A 19,935-nucleotide genomic window follows, 5' to 3' on the forward strand; every position below is an offset into this window, starting at 1 on the left:
AGCCATTACATCAGTAAGGAGAATATCTGAACTTCAAGCATTATGCATCAGACGGGCTGACATGATCTTTCACAAGGATAAGAGTATCACTTCGGACTAATCCTTCCTTTCTGCCCAAAGTAGTCCCGAAATTTACTATGAATCAGACAGTTGACTTGCCAGTCTTCTTCCCCAATTTTACAAATAAAGGGGAATACTGCCTTCATTTACTGGATGTACATACAATTACGTTTTTACCTCGACAAGACAAAATCATTCAGAAAGTCCGACCAACTTTTCATATTCTTTGCTGGACCAAAACTAGGAAAGGCAGTTTCTAAAGTTATATTATCAAAATGGCTGAAAGATTCTATATGCTTTGTCTGCCATCATAACAAATTTCCCTTACCAGATAAGATCAAAGGCCATTCAACCAGATCTATGGCAACTTGAATGGCCTTTCTTTCTAGAGCTTCCATGGACGACATTTATGCAACGTGTGCAACGGCAACATGGGCCACTCCACATAGCTTTATCACTCATTACAAATTGAATTTGGTCTCCAGCGGGAGAGCTTCCTTTGGCTCAGTGGTGCTCAGGAATATTCTTCCATAGGGCTGCCCAGCATACAACGTATCTAGGGACTCTGTCCCATCAGTAAGGAATGAATGAAGATTAACAAGATAAGATAAAGAAGTTGTCTTACCATAACGTTCCATCTGTGTTGTTGATCTTTATTCATTCGTTACTTCCCTCCTACCGTCCCCCTCCAGTAGGCTCCTGGCAGTTTGGATGTGGTCCATTACCTTGGTTTAGGGTATTCTGAGCAGAAAAAGCCTCTGCTTTACGTCCTTTGGGCAAACTTTATCTGAGGTAATGGGGAGAGAGGCACTATGGGAAATCTTTGCTTGAGAGTTTTTTGGCTAACGCGAGCTTGGTACGGCGCCGACTCTGTTCCAAAGACGGAACCGATAATCCATCAGTATTGAATTGAATGGAACAGAGATGGAACGTTATGGTAAGACAACTTTTTAATGCTGACTAGAGTGATCCCCAAGCTCAGAATGAGAGCAAGCTAATCTCCTCTGCTCCTAGTATGCAAATTTAATCTTTCTTAAAGTTAAAATCAACTCTGTTATAGCAAAAAGTACAGAAGTATAGTAACTGAAAAGCAAATACAATAAATCACTGCCTAAGAAATGCTCTCAAAGTGTAGAAATTAGCAGCAAATGACAGTAAATTTCAGTGGCACCTTAAAATGATTTAAAGTGCAGAGACGCAACAAATATAACAGCAGCCCCCTAAAACTGTAAAAAGTAGTGTAATTTAGCAAAGTGTTGTACTTACCTGCTAAGGACGGCGCAGGATTGAAGCATAGCACACACAAATGTGTGGCATGGATGCCAAGCAGTTGAAAAATCTCTGGAAAAGAAGCCCTGAGCTGTGCTTGTGCATCAACTTTATTACAGGGCCAGAAACTGCCTTTATAATCAAAATGGCCCTCTGGCCAATCACCAGGTTACACGTAAAGCTAACTAGAGTGAGTCCCAAGCTCAGAATGAAATTAGGCTACACTCCTTGAGTGCAGACCTAATGTAAAATAATCTCTGTTTTGACAAAAAGTGCAGGAATACAGTTAATGTATTACTGCCGAAGGAATGCTCACAAAGTGCAGAAATCAGCAACAGACAGTGCATTTCAGGGATTTTAAAGGATGTTTTAAGCAGAGGGTTTTCCTGTTGACTTGATTGAAGTTTTTCATGAAATAATGTTAAGCAGGGAGAACAACACACATGCCCCTTTACATAGTTTAAGAACAGGTTATTTGCATAATGTTGAGAAGAGCTATAAGAAGTATTGTAAAAAAGTATAACTTTCTGCTGTAGTACAGGTAGGTTTTGCTACCAGGCATATTATTGAAAATAATTGGTAATTGTTTACATACGATGAAGCGATAATAGAACTTTTAGGAAAGCACCCTAAGGTTGTATACAATCAAGGGTATAGGTTCATAGGTTTATACTAGGCTATCTGCCCCAAGGCATTTATAAGCCTAGCCCAAATTTTTGTGGTTTACGCCACCCCTTATATGAAAAAATACTGTGCCCATTAGTTTGTTGTGCCTCTGTCCAGCAGTGACACAGAGATGATTCCCGGGATAAACCTACGATCTCACATCCACAGGTCAAGATTTCTCTTGAACAGAGCCGGCGAGGTGCTCTGCCTCACATGGACTGGGATTTTATTCCACAGCATAGGGAGTCTCTGAGTGATAAATCTATCCCTCCAGCATGTCCTATTTATATCCGTGCTAAGGTTTAAGTCGCTTTCTCTAGTGGTTTTGGTGGATTTGGATTTTTTGAGGTGGAGCATGTCCATTAATTCCAGGTTGGACATGGCCTTGTATGTCAGGCACATGTCACCTCTGAGCAGACGGTATGCAACTGAATAGAGCTGGAGTTTCTTCAATCTGGCAGCATATGACAGATTTTGGAGACCCTTTATCCTTTTGGTGAGGAACTTTTGGGGTCTCTCCAATTGCTGCAGATGTCGGGTGCGATGCATCCCGAATGGGGCATTGTACTCTATCATTGGTCTGATAAGTGAAGAGTACAGGGGAACAATGACCTCACTAGATCTGGATGTGAATCCCTTCATGATCAGGTGGGCAATGTAGAAGGTCTTTCTAACCACTTTAGCAACGTGAGTGTCAAAAGATAGGCCACTGTCAACCTGGGTCCCCAGGTCCCTGATAACCTCTTCTGTGCTTAGTGGATTGCCACCTATATGGTAGCTTGGGGTTACCTTGTTTTTCCCGAAGGGTATGACTATACATTTTTGGCGTTTAACTTCAGGCCATGGCTCTGGCACCAGCTATCTGTTTCCATGAGTCCCTTCTGAAGGATATCCGTGTCCGATGCACTTTCCACTATGGCGCCCAGTTTGCAGTCGTCTGCAAACTTTGTCAGCCAAAGTCCTCCCATGTTGGCCTGTACTTCTGAGAAGTAGATGCCGAACAATAGGGGGCCAAGGACCGAGCCCTGTGGGACATCGCTTGTGACCGGCTTGGAGTCTGACATAGCGCCAGCAACTCTAACCCTGTGGGTTCTGTCCTTAAGCCAGTTTGCAACCCATCTTGTGACATATGGGTTTACATTTAAGCTGGTAAGTTTTTCTACAATACCCGAGTGGGGTATTGTGTCGAAGGCCTTTGCAAGGTCAAGGTAGGCTGTATGGACTGCCTTTCCCTCATCAATGGCCTTGGTGACTGTTTCAATCATCTTAAAAGACTAGTTTGAGTCCAAAGAATTATCTGGATCTAATAGAACTCTTGTCCTTTTATTTTTGAAGGTGGTGAAATAAAAATAGGTCGAATTTACTCCTGTTAGATCTAGCAGATACTATATTTGTGAGAGAGTGGGTGTTTAACTTACTTTGTGCAAGACCTATAATGCTTTTTACATTTGTACGTCTGAGCAGTTTTATTAAAGGAGAAAATGTGCAAGCAAGTATGGGATATTTATTAAAAAGAGTAATTTTAAAAGTGCTTTAAATAGGTACAGTTAATTTTGATAGTCAGTTTTACCAGTTTGGAAAAAGTTGAAAAGAACCTCAGTAGTGGTTTCTTATGGGAAGAGATATTAGAATATAAAGAGATGATTTGGCAGCAGAGGTTGTCTACCAATATTACACCAGGATTAAATGAAAGCATTTCTTTTGAAAAGAGTTTTAAAAGTGAAGGCACCAAATATAACGAAATTGCTAGTCTTATCTGACTGTTTTTTCTATTGTATGCATTTTACATCACATTTTTTACTTAAATGTTATGTGCTTGATGTTTTAGTACTTAGTTCTAATGAAGTCCAAGTATTACTTGGATGAAAGTACTTAACATTTTAGTAAAGGAGTTTGAGAGCTGAACCAACGCAATATGTTAATGTTCACTGTAGATTTGCCTCTTGGTGCTTAATTTAACAAGGTTGTAGCTGATAAAGAGCCATTAATGCAGTCTACTATTTTAAATAAATAATACCCTCAAGACCATTGATTTATCATTTTTATAGTATTTGATTGCTTTGATAATTTGGATATTCTCTCAGGTGCCTTGAATATTGTCTTTCAGTATCAGTATACTGCTAACTTGTCTAAAGTTATACAGACCTAGTGTAAGCATCCATTCTACTGGCTATCCTGAAAAAGACTCCAGATCCACATGCAGCCACTTTATCTTTGTCATACTTTCACACTATTCACAAATATATTTAAACCTTCGTAATTCAGACCTTTTTCCTTTACAAAACTGGGCTGGCCACTAGAAATCATAGACTTGTTATGTATTATAGATCCCCTCCTAAGAGAGGTGTCCTCTTTCAGGAAAAAGAAAATGAAGTATGTGGGGACTGTTTCTTCATTTATAATTGCATTCATGTTGATGTCTGTGAAAACAGCATGCCATCAGGTTGTGTTCACACTACAGTACTGCTAAAGGTAAAATTTGTGGTAAATTGCCAACTAGAGGTGGTAGTGAATTTGTGAGGAAATGTTTTGCTGGGCAAAATGCTGATGCTAATAGTGTGTGGGTGGGTGTATATGAATATATATATAATATATATAGATATACATATGTGTGTGTGTGTATATATATATATATATATACACACACACACACACACACATTACAACTCATCATCAAACCCCCTTTTTGCCATTTTCTGCATGGGGTCAGGGTGTTGTCAGCTGTCTCTCTCTCTCTATCCATTGCCACTCTCCTGCCTTCTTCGACACTCATGCCTGACTTCCGCAGGTCTTTCCTCACACAGTCCATCCACCTCTTTGCTGGACCCCTTGTTTCCTCTTGCCTTCTTCCTGTCTCTCCCAAATCATCTTCACCAGATTGTCTTATGCTTTTCTGTGCATGTGCCCGTATCACTGTAATCTGTTCTTTTTTTTACCTTTTCTGCAGTTGGAGCTACTTTGGCTTCTGCTTTTATGTCCTCATTTCTTCAAATGTCCCCCAGTCTCTCCATTACGTGTACCTTCTTTAACTGCTCTGTCTTCACTGCCCAAGTTTCTGTACCATACACTAGTATTAGTCACACCACTGTCTTGTGCACCTAACTTTTCAGATTTTTTGTCATTCTTTTGTCATATACTACTCCTGACACTCTGTGCCAGTTGGCTGTAGCTACTCTGATTCTAACTTTGACCTCCTTATTCAGACTTACCTTCTCTTCCACCACCCCTCCCAGGTACTTGAAACTGTTAACCTGCTCCACTATTTTCCCTTCTATCTCACTTCTGAGCTTCTTCTGAACTCCATTATTTGCTGCCATTATTGCAACTGTCTTATCTGTGCTCAGTTTCATCCCATGTACCTTCAGTTTTGCATTCCATTCCCCTGTCCTTTACTTAAGTTTTTCCTCAAAGTTTGCTTGTAATGCCATATCATCTTCATACAGCAACTTTATTGATCGGTCCCCAGTGACCTATTTGATGATGTAGTCCATCACAGTATGTACAGCAGTGAGCTCAGAGATGAACCCTGGTGCACACCCACTCTCACTGGGAGACCCTCTGAGAGACCAAACACTGTTCCTTACTGAGTCATTGGGTCCTTGTATATAGCCTGCACTAATTCTACCCATGTTTCTGGGACTTCCACCCACAACAGGACTGCCCAAATCAGCTTTCTTTGGACCTTGTCATATACTTTTTCCAAGCCTAAAAATGTCCAGTTGGACTCTTTCCTCATCTGTAGCTTCTTCTCGGCTGTCTGTCTCACTGCAAGCATCAGGTCAGTCTTGTGGACTGGTGAACAGGTTGATACTGGCATCTTTTCTGAAGGATGTCTGACCATCTTTATCTTTCTGTCTTTGCCTTACAACCCAAGATAGTTTCTTTATGCCATCCACTGAGTCGTTTTCCAGAAGCTGGTAGAGTGCCTCTGATCCTTTTTTCCTTGCTATTGCAACTCCTTTCTTAGCCTTTTTGTTAGCTGGCCAGTATTCCTTTCTAGCCTGGTCTGTCTTTTCTATCTCCAACTTTTTCCTGCACTTCCTGAATTTCTGCATTCCACCACCAGTTTTCCTTATGTACCTTATTTCCATACCTAGCTTGGTTACGTATCTGTTCTATATTCCTCACACATACTGTCTTGAGGCGCTGCCATTCTTTTTCAACTCCACTTATCTCCTGCTCTTTCTGAGGTGCTAGAGCCCTGAGTAATTCCTTGAACTGTTGTATTTTCTCTCCATTCAACTTCCAGGTCTTTAGCATGATCTATGTTGTCCTTAGAGCCTTCTCTGACCACTGTTTGCAGCTGATTTGGCAACCAGTGGTTTATGGTGTGAACCAACTGTTTCACTGGGGGTGACTTTGCAATCATTGATTCTTCCTCAGTGCCCTTTTCTTAGTAGGAGGAAGTCTACCTGAGTTGTATTTTGGCCACTCTTGGCATGTGATCTTGTGACTCTCTCTCTTTCTGAACCATGTGTTGGCTACTATTAAGCCATTTTGCCAGTAGGAAGTCTAGAATGGCTTCTCTTTGCTTTTTCCTGTTGCCCCTCCCAAGGCAGTCCTCCTATCCTGTTACATCTGGACTAATTTGTGCATTCAGGTCACCCATTATTAACACCAGTTCACATTGTCCTGTTTTATCTAGTAGGTCCTGCAACTGCTGTCTGTATACACTCTTTCTCACCATCACAACCCTGCTGTGGAGCATAGGCTGAGAATATGAATCCATAGGCTGGAGTCAGATTGCCATGAGTCTGTCACTAATTTTGATGATATCCCTCACTGTCTTCTGAAGCTTCTGCATGCCAAGCCAAGTTGCTTTGCTGCAGTGCTCTTTTATCCGGACTCCTGGATACATGGGATGTCCTGTCTCCTCCTTACTAATATGTCATCCACTTCAAGCTGCATCCTGCCAGTGAACCTACATTGAGTGAGTGTAGCAATTCTTAGTTCAGGTTGATTGGTTTTACATCCAACTTTCACGCAACAGAGCTATCCCAGGTAACCCAAGTTAGGCAACTAGACACTGGCCAGCCAGTAGCTTATTAACCCTTTGCTGCTGGGCTTTATGGTAGGTGCACACAACCCCTCCCACCATTAGCATGGGTCCCTGGCGTCGGTCAAAGTAGGCCGGTTTCTCAACCCACTTATGAACAAATGCCCATGCCCATTTGGAGACCATCAACATGACCAAATCACCTAAAGCAATATTTTACACTGTCATGTGGCTAGCTCTGCCACAGTGCACAGTCTGTGATCTGTATTCTCCTGTCATGAGGATGTGGTGCACCACAGTAGATGTCCAAAAGCATTTGGTTTGCACAACTCTTCCCCCTATAGCAGTTAGTTTATACAACTCTTCCCCCTATAGGGCACTGTGTAGAGTTTGTGTCGCTGCCCACAGCTCCATTCTTTGGTGAGTTTGAGATGAAAGCACTCAGCGTGATTTTTGGAGGTGGGTGGAACCCGAGAGAGAGACAGGGAGCACGTGCAAACTCCAAACAGGCATTGGCTGGAGGTCAGGACCGAACCTTGTGCATGGGAGGTGAAGACCTTAACCATTATGCAAACTGGTCATTTTCAAATTAAAAAAGAAAAAATTTGTCATGCCCTTTTAAGGATTCAGCCTCTCTTTTGGTGATGCATCGTGGGAAGCTAACAGGTAATAGCTTTGTACTTGCATTTAAAATGTACAATCTGCAGTTTTCTTTTGCTACTCACGTGTAATTTTTTTTTATTACTAAAGAATGCTTTTAATTTACTTGGTGTGCAGGTTGCTATGGCTAATGGTAACATTCGAGTTGGTTCTTTCCCACAGATCGTCACTAACTGCAGAGAAGATCAGTATCAGGATGACTGCAAAGCAAGGCAAATGATGCATGAAGCTCTGAAGTTACGACTGAACCTGGTAAGAGGACTGTTGATAATCATGCTGCTGCTATTTCTGCTGATGTATTACTTCTTGATTTGAAGTAGTCATAGGCTTTGTTTTTGACGCCACATTAAGCCTGTAAAGGGAAGCAGAGGCATCTCATGTAGGTTCATAGGTGTGTACTAAGCTAACGGCCCTGGAGCCTATATAAGCCTAGCCCAAGAAGATTCCCTGGCATCATGACGCCCAAAGTTAGTTCCTTGTGCCCCTGTCAAGCAAGGCCACTGAAGTGATCCCTGTGGTGAACTTCCTATTGCCCATCCACTCATCAAGATTTCTCTTAGAGGGCCAGTGAAGTGCTGTGCTTGACATGAATGGGTAGTTTGTTCCAGAGTATGGGAAGTCTCTGGGTTAGGAACCTGTCCTTCCAGCTTGTTCTGTTTATTGTGATAATGAGGTTTAGGTTCCTGGATCGTGTGGCACGGGGGATTGGGATTTCTTTAGGTGTAGCATATCTAGCAGCTTTGGGTTAGACATGGCTTTGTAGGTCAAGCACAGATCGCCTCTAAGTAGGCGATAAGAGACAGAATATAGCTGGAGTTTTTTTAGTCTGTCCATATAGGGCATGTGTCTAAGGCCTAAGATACTCTTAGTGAGGATTTTTGTAGCCTTTCCAGTTGTTGTAGGTGTCTAGTGAGATGTATACCAAATGGGGTGTTGTGTTCCATAATAGGTCTAATGAAGGATGAGTAGAGAGGGATTATGACATCTTTCTTCCAGGATGAGAAACATTTTGTAATGAGATGTGCCACATAGAAGGACTTTCTGACTACAGTGGCAATGTGGTTATCAAAGGAGAGGTTGTCAACCTGTGTCTCCAGGTCTCTTATACCTTTGGTGTTTAGTGAACTACCGCCTTTGTGGTAGTTCATGGACACTGAATTTTTCCCAGAGGGAATAACAATGCACTTTTTGGCATTGAGCTTAAGGCCATGGTTCTGACACCAGTCATTGGTGTCAGTGAGACCTTTTTGTAGAATGTCTACATCATTTGGGGAATCAGTAATGGCTCCCAGTTTGCAGTCATCTGCGAACATGGACAGCCAGAGTCCCTTTGTGTTGGCTTGAACTTCAGAGAAGTAGATGCCAAACAGGAGAGGACCTAGGACCGATCCCTGTGGACACCACTTGTAACTTCTCGGTAGTTAGATTTGGAGTCTGCTGCCTTCACAGTGTGGGTTCTATCAGTGAGCCAGTTGGCAACCTGTCTTATGACATAGAGGTTTATACCTAGTTTAGTGAGTCTATCTCTGATTCCTGAGTGAGGGATGGTACCGAAGGCCTTGGCAAGATTTAGGTAGGCTGTATGAACTACCTTGCCCTCATCCATAGCTCTGGTGACAAACTCGAAGTCTGTTAGGTTGAGCAGGCATGATCTACCTTTCACAAGGTTTGGAGATGTTCATCGTGCATACAGCTGCAGTAATCACAGATGGGTTTTCTGCCGTCAGGCGGGTCCTCGGTCGGCTGAATTCCAAAGTTCCGGCGTCGGTTGTTGTCGCTTTCTTTCCTGACGTCAGTGAGGCAGGGGTATATAAGACACAGCCGACGCCATTTTCTTCAGTCTTCTTTGCCGCGCGGTGCCCGAAGCAGAAGCAGTTGGCAAGTGCCGGTCGGCCAGCTCCTGAATTTACGAAAAATTGGAAACCGAAGTCTTCTTTAAAGCTAAGTACCCCGTTGGGGAAACTTTTCTTGCCTCAGACCGATGTCAGAAAAAGTTAACAATTGTATTTCTTGTGGGAAGCAAATACCGCATAAGGATTTCCATTCCCTCTGCATACCTTGTTTAGGCCCAGACCACGACGTCTCGGGCTGTCGCTTTTGCGCTACTTTCAATAAACGCACTATTAAGCGTCGGGCGGAGTTCGCCCAACACCTTTTTGGTAAAGCCTTTGATTATAAAATGTCGTCGGAGACTCCGACTACCGTTTTGTCCAAAAAACGCAAGGACAAGGACCGACACGCGAGGTCCACGGTCTCCACCGACACCACGCCAAAAACGGCTACACGTGGTCCGGTTCTCAGCGAGACGCCTATGCAGTCCCTGACTACCGACGACACTTTTTGGCGGTGTCTTCTGTAACCGAGACCGCAGGTACCTCGGCCCATACCCAGACTACAACCACCGAAGCCACTGTGAGCGTTAAGCCTCCTAATGTGGACAGGTCCACTTCTACCCATGGTGTCTTTAGACCCTCATCTTCCTTTTCCGTTAAGGCCTTTACTAAGTCCAAATCAGCCAGGCATCCCAAGAGGCCTGTTGCACAGGGCCCATCTCCAGGCCCCATGCCTGAAAAGCAGATGCTTAAAATGGCTGAGGATTTAATTACTCTTATCAGGGGTTTCCAACCCCCTCCAGACAAGAGACCCAGAGTGGAGGAAGATTCTCCCTCTTCTGATCAGGGCTCCATTTTTTCAGAACATTCTGATGTAGAGGAACACTCTTACTCCCCTTTTGAAGATTCTGATGCAGAGCAGTCCATTCCTTCTGTATCTCCTCCAGAGGATTTTTCTTTTGGGGAAACCTTGCACACCTTGAGGGAACACTTCCATTGGGAAGGCCAAGACTTTTCTGATTCCAAGAAAAGACTTAGGGAATTTCTTTTGTTACCTCAACACAGACCTCTGGCGATACCTCCTGTCTTGGACATACTTGATGATGTTTATTCGGAGGCTTGCCTTAATCCGGATTCCCTGCCTCCTGCCCCAGTCAAGCCTGATAGGTACTACAGAGTTCCTAACTCCCACCAATTTCTTTACAAAAGCCATAATGCTGACCCTGAAACCATTTCTCAAGGCCCCAAGGGAATGAAGGCCTCTACTGCTAAGAATCCACTACCTTCCAAAAGAGAGTCAAGATCCTTAGAAAGGTGGGGAAAAAAGATATATACCTCGGCCACCCTAGCCATGAGGGCCTTGAATTGTCAGTTTCATATGCTTAAATATCAGCAGTTTCTGTTATCACAATTAAGTAATAAAATGTCTCAACCTGAACAACCAGATTTGAAGGAGTTGTAGAATATGATGCATAGTGCAGAACAAGTGGGTAAACACACCTTACAATGTGGCTATGATGCCCTATAGGCCTCAAGTAGAGCTGCTGTTACAGGATCAGTCATTCGTAGATATGCCTGGCTTAGGGAACAAATCTTGCCTGATCATGTGAAAGCTAAACTACTAGATGCTCCTTTACAAAAGGATGTGCTATTTGGTACTAATGCTGAGGAGATGCTACGGAAAATGGAAGAAAAAGCCAAATCTATGCAAACTGTCAAAGCTTTTCTACAGGTTCAACCACCACGTTTTAGCAGAAATTGGCCTTCTAAAAAATGGTCCTTTCCAGCCACGGACAAGCCCCAAAGAGGTAGATACAGGCGCACAAGGGGCAGAGGACAATCATAAGGATCATATAGAGGCAGGCAATGGCAAACTCCAGCACCAAGAGGTGGCGAAGACAGTGCACAACAATACAGGAAACAAACCCAATGACTTCCTCCTTTCCATGCCAAGCAAGTCTCAGCTGGCAGCACCCTTGGGAGGAAAGCTGGCATTATTTACAAGAAATTGGCATATTGTCACAACAGACAAATGGATCCTGGACGTTATAAACAGAGGCTACAGATTTCATTTTCACACTCTTCCAAAAATGAGAGGCATGCCAAACCTGCCACACAATCAAAGGGCAGAGGCACAACTACAAATTTTCAAAGCTCATAGACATGAAAGCTATTCAAGAGGTACCTACTCACGAACAAGGTCAAGGTTTTTATTCCAGGCTATTTCTGGTACCACGGAAAGGAACCGACTGGAGACCCATTTTGGACTTACCCATCCTAAACACATTCTTACTCGTACCAAAATTCAAGATGCTCACATTACAGCAGCTTCTTCCCATGCTGGGCAAGGAGTTTTGGCTGGTAACATTGGACCTCAAGGAGGCATACCTGCATGTCCCAATCAGACAAAGCTCCAGAAGATACCTCAGATTTCTTGCAGGTTCAGTCCACTATCAATTCTCTGCATTGCCCTTTGGCTTATCTACTGCGCCCAGAGTATTCACGAAATGCCTGCTATCAGTAATTGCCTACTGCAGACTTCAAGGGATACAAATTTACCCTTATTTGGATGACTGCCTGATCCAAGCGGACAGCAAGCACATACTTCTGGAACATCTGGCTTATGTAACACGGTTACTGAATTCCCTGGGATACACAGTCAACAAAGAGAAATCCAGGCTAACACCATCTCAGAAAATAACTTTCCTGGGTGCCAACTTGGACACAAACACCCAGATGGCCTATCTTATGCCAGAAAAACAGGGGCAACTAACTCAGTACTTTAAAATACTAGCATATTGTACCAGGCTTACTGCAAGGAAAATCCTGCAGGCTCTGGGCTTCATGGCATCTTGCATTCTTTTAATCCCATGTGCAAAGTTGCATATGAGGAAACTTCAGTGGTACCTAAAAAACCTATGGTCTCAACACAGCCACAGTTTGGAAACAATAATACCAATAATTCCATGTTTGCAAAAGGAATTTCTATGGTGGGCCCAAGCATGTCAAACAAACACAGGTCTCCCATTCTGCAAGCCTCAAGCAAATCAAGTCATCACAACAGATGCCTCAGATTACGCCTGGGGGGGCGCACATGACAGACAGGTGCATTCAGGGCAAATGGTCCCAAAAGGAAAAGCACCTTCACATCAATCAGAAAGAAATGCTAGCAGTGATAAATGCAATTACAGCTTTCAAGGACCTCCTGCATCCAGGACAATTATTGATAAGAACAGACAACACCACAGTAATGTGGTACATAAACAAACAAGGAGGAACACATTCATACCCCCTGTGCAGACTAGCCATGACACTTTGGAACTTGGCTCTGGAATGGCAAATCGAACTTCAGGCACAGTACTTGCCAGGTTTGGAAAACACGCTGGCAGACAATCTAAGCAGAAATATGACAGATCCACACGAATGGAAGTTGCATCCGCAAGTGTTTACAAAGATAATCCAAGCATGGGGGAGGCCAGACATAGATCTCTTCGCCTCCCAAAGGAATCATCAACTGGAAAAGTTCTGTTCAAGGACCTTTCATCCAAAAGCCTGGAGAGTGGACGTCCTTTCATTCAGTTGGACAGCATGGACAGTTTACGCTTTCCCACCTTTGCCTCTTCTGCCCAAGGTGCTCTTGAAAGCAAGAGCAGACAGACCGAAGATGACACTGATTGCTCCAAACTGGCCAAGATAACACTGGTACCCATTCCTGAGGAGCCTAACACATACTCCTCCCTGGTCCCTACCTCTAATGCCTCTTCTGCTGACTCAGCACAGCTACAAAACTCTTCACAGTCAGCTGAAATCACTCAATCTCGCTGCATGGAAAATTCCTTAACACCACAACAGACCCTACTCCCCAAAGAGGTGCAGGATGTCATTTTGGAGGCCAGAAGGCCATCTACTAGAAAGGCTTACTCCGCAAAATGGAAACGGTTTTGCTCTTGGAATGAGAAACAAGGCCAGGACCCTAGAAAACTGAATTTGCCTCAGGTATTACAGTATCTAGCTGAGCTTCTGAACAGTGGACTTTCATTTTCCTCCATAAAAATCCATGCCTCAGCCATTTCTGCAGAATTCAACACTGATCCACCCTTATTCTCTCACCCACTCTTAAGACAGTTCCTCAGAGGGGCTAAGAATATAAGACCACCAAGGAAACAACCAATGCCAGCCTGGGATCTTAATTACATTCTAGAAAAATTAACATTGCCTCCCTTTGAACCAGCTGCTTCAACAGATTTGCAATAGTTGTCCTGGAAAACAGCCTTCCTTCTGGCCATTACCTCAGCTCGTAGGGTTTCGGAACTACAAGCCCTCATGGCTGTGCAGCCCTTTCTCATCAGGACAGGGTTTCCCTTCGAACCAACCCGTCATTTATGCCCAAAGTGGTATCCAGGGTAGCTTTAAATCAAGCCATACACTTACCTACCTTTTACCCCAATCCTCAAAACAAAGGGGAAAGGCTGCTACACTCCTTAGACATCCATAGACAGCTACGTTATTATTTGGACAGAACAAAGCCTTTCAGGAAATCAGAACAACTTTTTGTGTCCTATGCTGTAGGAGCTCAAGGGAAGCCAGTTACCAAACAGACAATTTCAAAATGGATAGGCCACTGCATACGGTTTTGTTACTCCTATCATGGAAAATCTGTCCCTACAGGCATCAGATCCCACTCCACCAGGGCCACAGCTACCTCTACAGCCTTCCTCAGATGAGTTCCTACCAAAGATATTTTGGAGGCAGCCACTTGGAGTTCTGTGCATACCTTCACAAAACACTACCACCTGCCTTTATATTTCAAAACTAGAGCAGGCTTTGCCACTGCTGTGTTGCAGGGCATTCTGGCTCATCCCAGTTCCACCTAGTGCCTACCACCCTGTGCGTAGCTTTGGGATTCTACCCATCTGTGATTACTGCAGCTGTATGCACGATGAACATAGTGCAGTTTTGTACCTAACATAAATGTAGATGTTCGAGTGCTAATACAGCTGCAGTACAGTTTTCCCTCCCTCCTTCCCCTCTTGGTAAAGGCCTAGGGCCTAACCCCTCTTCATACAACCTGATTGGGTTATCCTTCTATGGTATATTTGCTTGCAACTACTGATTTTTGATTATATTGCATTGCATGTATATAAATATAATTTATGTATTGCCTTCCTTCTGGGGGCACCTGACATCTGGGGCAAGAAAGACTGAAGAAAATGGCGTCGGCTGTGTCTTGTATACCCCTGCCTCACTGACGTCAGGAAAGAAAGCGACAACAACCGACGCCGGACCTAGACTTTGGAATTCTGCCAACCGAGGACCCGCCTGACGGCAGAAAACCCATCTGTGATTACTGCAGCTGTATTAGCACTCGAACATCTACATTTATGGCAGGTACAAAACTGTACTTTTCCCTTTGTCCTTGTTTATAAGATCCACGATGATGCGCTCCATAGCTTTACATATCAGACTCTGGCTAATGGGGCCGTAGTTCCCAGGGTGTGTAATCACTCCCCCTTTGTGGCGTGAGATGACTGTAGCAGTGCACCATTCGGTAGGAACAAAGCCTGAAATGAGGCTGTGATTGAACAGGGTACTCAGTGTGGTGCCAGTTCACTTTGTAATTCATGTAGAACACAGCCAGGGATATTATCAGGTCCCATGGAAGCTGTATTCTTGGCTTTGGACAATGCGGTTTTTACCTGTGTAGCCGTGATAATAGAGACTTGGCATTCCTCAGGTATTGTGATAGGCCCTTTAGGGGGTGAAAGGGGGGTAAAGTTCGCACTGAACCTGTCAGCCAAAATGTTGGCAGTATCAGTTGGTTTTGTTATATGTATTGCCATTCTGCTGTAATTCAGAGCAGATCTGAGTATTAAATATAAATCACAACACCAGCTATTCAGCTCGATCAGGAACCACAGCCCGAATACAGGATACAACAACTGCCAGTTCACCAAAAAACAATTTATTTGTCTGAAAAGTCTCTAGCGCCTCGGCTCACCAAAGCCTTCAAGGAGTAAATAACAGTACATCTCTACCTGAGTATTGCCATGTAGATTCTTGACATAACTATAGAATGCCTTGTGATTGTCTTTAGAATCTGCAGCAATTTTGTTTTCATAGCTAGCTTTAGAGGATTTGATGATGGATCTCAGTTTTTTTGCTGAGGCTAACAAGGGAGTTTTTCCAGTCTTGGGACTTCACCCTTTTCTTCAACAGTTTTTGTCCTTCTGTTGTAGAGTTTATGGTTGTGGACCACCAGATTGGCTTCCTTTTTTTTTGGAGGAGAACGTTTTGGTTCTGTTTGGTATGGCCAATTCCATATACTTGTGTGTGCGCTCATACAGTGCATTGGTGTATGATTCAGCAGTCATGCACCTATTTTCCATTTGTATGGGTGTCGTGAAGTTAGCTACCTCTGTTTTTAGAAGCCCAAAATTGGCTTTGGAGAAGTTTTTATGGTGGTTTCCTTGGGGGGGGGGGGGTGAGCTTGGGATGTGGATATCCATGGTGATTAGCTTGTGGTCAGATCTGACCAGGGAGGAGTTGATTACTGGTGTAGGGGAACGGTCATCCATGTTAGTAATAAGGAGGTCAGGGATGTTTCTACTCCTGGTGGGTGTAAGAATGAGTTGGTTCAGGGCGTTGGAATTAATGAATTCCAGAAACCGTTGAGCAACTGTGTTGGTACATGAGTAATTTTCTCAGTTAATGGTAGTTAGTCTCCCAGTGTAAGGGTATTTGGTTGTATCCTAATATTTTCCATTGTGTTTAGGAATGTGGAGTGCGAGTCTTGGGGCATGGTGTGGGATCTGTAGCAGGCTGCAACCTGGATTGCCGTTTTACCCAGTGTTAGTTATACCTGAAGTATCTCTGATGCGTTATGTTGGGCTACTAGTCTAGAGGTGTGCATATCCTTTATGAATATGGAGACACCACTGCCTTTAGTGCTTCAGTCCAGGTTTAGGGGCCAAATGTTGTGGTATGAATTATAGCCTGGTAGTGCTGGGGTGTTCTCCAGAGCCTTGAACCAGGTGTCGGTCACTGCATAGATGTCGATGTTCTCCATTTTAAGGAGTGCTTCGAGTGAGTGCATTTTGAGATTTAGACTTCTACCATTGAGTAGCATAACCCTCCGATTTCATTTGCTTGTAGCTGTTATGGTGATAATTTTGTCTTCAGGACATTGCCTAAAAAAATCACTATAGGGGTGGCAAGAGCCTTGGCCAGTATCCCCGATCCCTGGGGTGACAGGTGCAGACCATCTCTGGCAAAGCATCGAGGTCTGTCGATCATGTCATCCCAGGCAGACAGATACTGGATCCCCTTAGAATGACACCAGAAACTTAGCCAATTGTTGAAGTCAGTCATTTTCTGCTTGTATCATTCTGGGTGATGGTTGGATGCTACTCAGAGCTAGGGTCATACCTGCCTGGGCTACAAGATCCAAGAGCTCCTCTGTCTCTCTTCATGTAGTCCAGGGAGGGTATTTCCGAGGTCATTCACACCAACATGGACAATGACCGAGTCATATTTGTACCTGTTGTGGAGTGACCTAAGTGCGTGTGTTATGTGGCGGATCCTGGCACCCGACAGGCAGCTGACCGTAACTTTCTCTTTATTCATCCTAGTGAGTTGGACATCAGTGTGCCTTACTATTGAGTCAACTATGACTAGTGTATTGGGTAAGTTGTTTTTCCTTATGGGCTTTGGTTGAGTGGCACACTGTTTGTGAGCTATGTGTCTCATGGTTTATGTTGGGTTGTGGTGGTGGTATGCATTTCTGCCTTGGAGGTCTCTGTTTGGGCAGATTTTTATTGAGTGTCTCCACAAAAGTAGGTGTGTGTTTTGTGTAACTATGTGAGGGTTGTGGTGGTGTATGTTCTGGAGGGATATGTGTTGAATGTGGTGTGGTGCAAGTGTTAACCTTCTCCTCTTGACTGGCTAATCCAGTCTTGGCTGGAGAGGGCTTGGCTTCCAGTTTGGCTATATATGTGCATCTCTCACAAGTCATAGTGTTGGGGGAGGTAAGAGGAGAGAGTTGTCTGTATACATGAGGCCTTTGTTACATTGCCTCAGGATGCCCTAGTTCACCAAGTTGACAGAAACCTGCTTTCTATAACTTTTGTACATCCACCGTGTAGGGACTGGATTATTCCACATTACAAACATGAATGTGATTTAACATACAAAGAGGAAAGTAGCCTGTACCATTTTTTTATGTCACATTGACCAGTTGGTAGTCTGTCCATCAGGTGATCTTCAGAGCTTACACACACAGGTGATTAATAGACTATTGACCTCCCAGGGGACCTTTTTAAGCCTATAGCTGTACTTCCCAACTGTGTCGCACTAGTTTTGCTATCCTAAGGTTATTTTAAGGGGTATATTTAGGCTTGGATATTGGTGGTGAAGAATTTAAGGGATGACTCTGAGTACTAGAGACATGGGTACCAGACCAGAGGTAAATTTCCAATTCTCAGTCCACTTGTCCAAGCTACACTGGAATTGGGTTATGGAAGAACTCTGCTTCACATGTATGGGAAGCCTGTTCCAGAGAAGCAGTAGTCTCAGAGGTGAGTACCTGTCCCTCCGTGTCCTGTTAATTTTGCAGAAGAGGTTTAGGTCCCTAGATCAGGTATTTCTGATGCTGTCTATTTTGCAGGTGTGTACCAAGTCCATCAGAGTGTGATCAGTGGATGCTTTGTTGCTCTGGCATAAATCACCTCTGTGCAGTCTGTAGGAGAAGTGAGTAGATGAATAGAGCTTTGAAGTGGTCGAGTGTAGGACATAGCTGAACTAACTAAAAGTTAGGCTGGGGTGTGAAGCCCTTCAGAGCTTTTCCTTAGTGCTCTTCCTTAGGCTTTTGAGGATAGATGGTTGGCTAATGTTTCATTCCTAGGCATTTCTCTTCAGGGGGAAAAAAACTTGAATTTTTGGGATAGAAAATTGACTTTTTCTGTGAAACAAATATTTCAGCTAAGAAAAAGTGTTTTTATTGCCTGTCGTGACTTTTTCACTTTTAAACAAGAGTGTTTACTTTTGTAGTAAACTTAATATCTGGTGTTATTTTCATTCATTCCTCAGCTGATGATTCTCTGATCTGACTCAGCCGTTTCTACCAGATCTTCAGATCCAAACACTCATGCTCCTTCCTTTACCCATAATGTCCTGCCAACCTAACATACCTCAGATTTCAGTTGCTGCTATTTAGCTACAGATGCAGAAATTCCCTTGATAACGTTTTTTAGTTTCCTTCCTGATTTTCTGAGCAGTTAGTTTCTCAGTACTCCTGTTTAGTACCTTGTGCTATCAAAAATGCTCGTCTATTCTACTCTATAGAGTATTTCTTGCCTACTGTTGGTTGTTAACCTTTTCACCCCTTTTTCTAATGCAAAAAAGTAGTAATTGTAGTTTTATTTCTTTCTGTAGTTTGCTTAGGCCAGTATGGCTTACAAACCTACCAGCTTTAAAAAGTTCATCACCCGTTGGCATAAAACACCAAACTTGGATGCCCACAGGGAATGTGTATACTGTTTAGAAGACGCCCATTAGATGTGGACTGTTTCATTTGCACTGGGCTCTCATGGACAGAAGGAAAAAGGTGGTATGGAAGAGTCTTCTCCCTTCCCTCACTTCTGCTTCCGCTGGGGCTCAACACCCCTCAAAGGAAACTGATAAGGGAAAAGCATGAGACTGCTTCCAGAGATAGAGCCTTGTAAGAGGTCGCCTGTTCACACATCTTCAGCTCCTTCCTCAAAGCTTCCTGCTAAAATATCAAAAAAATTGGATCTGACCATCTTGGATCCATCTGATTTGAAATCAAAATCACCTTGGATCCAATCAGATCTCTGCTCCCTTCACCATACTTGAGGGAATCCCCCTCATAGACATTCAAGACCTCCATCCTCCACCACTTCTCTCATGTCTTCCAGGAGTTTATCCAGGGCTGACATAGGATGATAACATTCCCCCGAGCTCAGATCCAGGTATGGGTACTCACAGCTCTGACTTCAGTCAGATCTGTGAGCCGACCTATGACTACTTGCCTTTGGTGTCTTCTCCAGTCTAGCCTACTGTTTCGGAGCCCTTGAATCCAAGACCCCTGGGGGTGCGGTCATTTGATCTGAAGACGCTCTTTTCTTCAACTGTGTGTACTTCCTTGTGTCATCTGGCTCCGAGCCTTTTGGAGTCGGTGTTGGTGCCAGATCTGGGGGACTAGAGTTGACTTAGAAGCTCTTGGACTTGTCCCTGCCCCTTTGGACTTCGGCAGTGGACAGCTCGGGTGTGACTCCTTCCTCGGGTGGAGTGCTTGTGGGATTGCAGGAGCCGACAGTTTGGGAAATGCCAGCTCCTTTCCTATCAACTTCTGTTTCCCGCAGGCATTCTGCATTTGAGATTCTGGTGAGGGCCTTCTTGTTACCTAGAGAAAGGACATCCCACTCCCTTCAGATC

General features: G+C 43.8%; 1 protein-coding gene across 1 annotated transcript in view; it reads left to right on the top strand.

Moving 5' to 3' along the window:
* The window catches only part of MED12 (mediator complex subunit 12), a 4,088,267-nt gene that overhangs the window by 3,282,473 nt on the left and 785,859 nt on the right, over positions 1-19,935 (top strand). Inside the window, exon 32 of the mRNA XM_044054827.1 lies at positions 7,814-7,903. Within this exon, the coding sequence (XP_043910762.1) occupies positions 7,814-7,903 (90 nt within the window). The remainder of the gene's footprint in view (positions 1-7,813; positions 7,904-19,935) is intronic.

Source organism: Protopterus annectens, chromosome 13.part0 (genome assembly GCF_019279795.1).
Source record: "Protopterus annectens isolate FY-2018-M chromosome 13.part0, PAN1.0, whole genome shotgun sequence".
Classification (NCBI taxonomy): Eukaryota; Metazoa; Chordata; order Ceratodontiformes; family Protopteridae; genus Protopterus; species Protopterus annectens.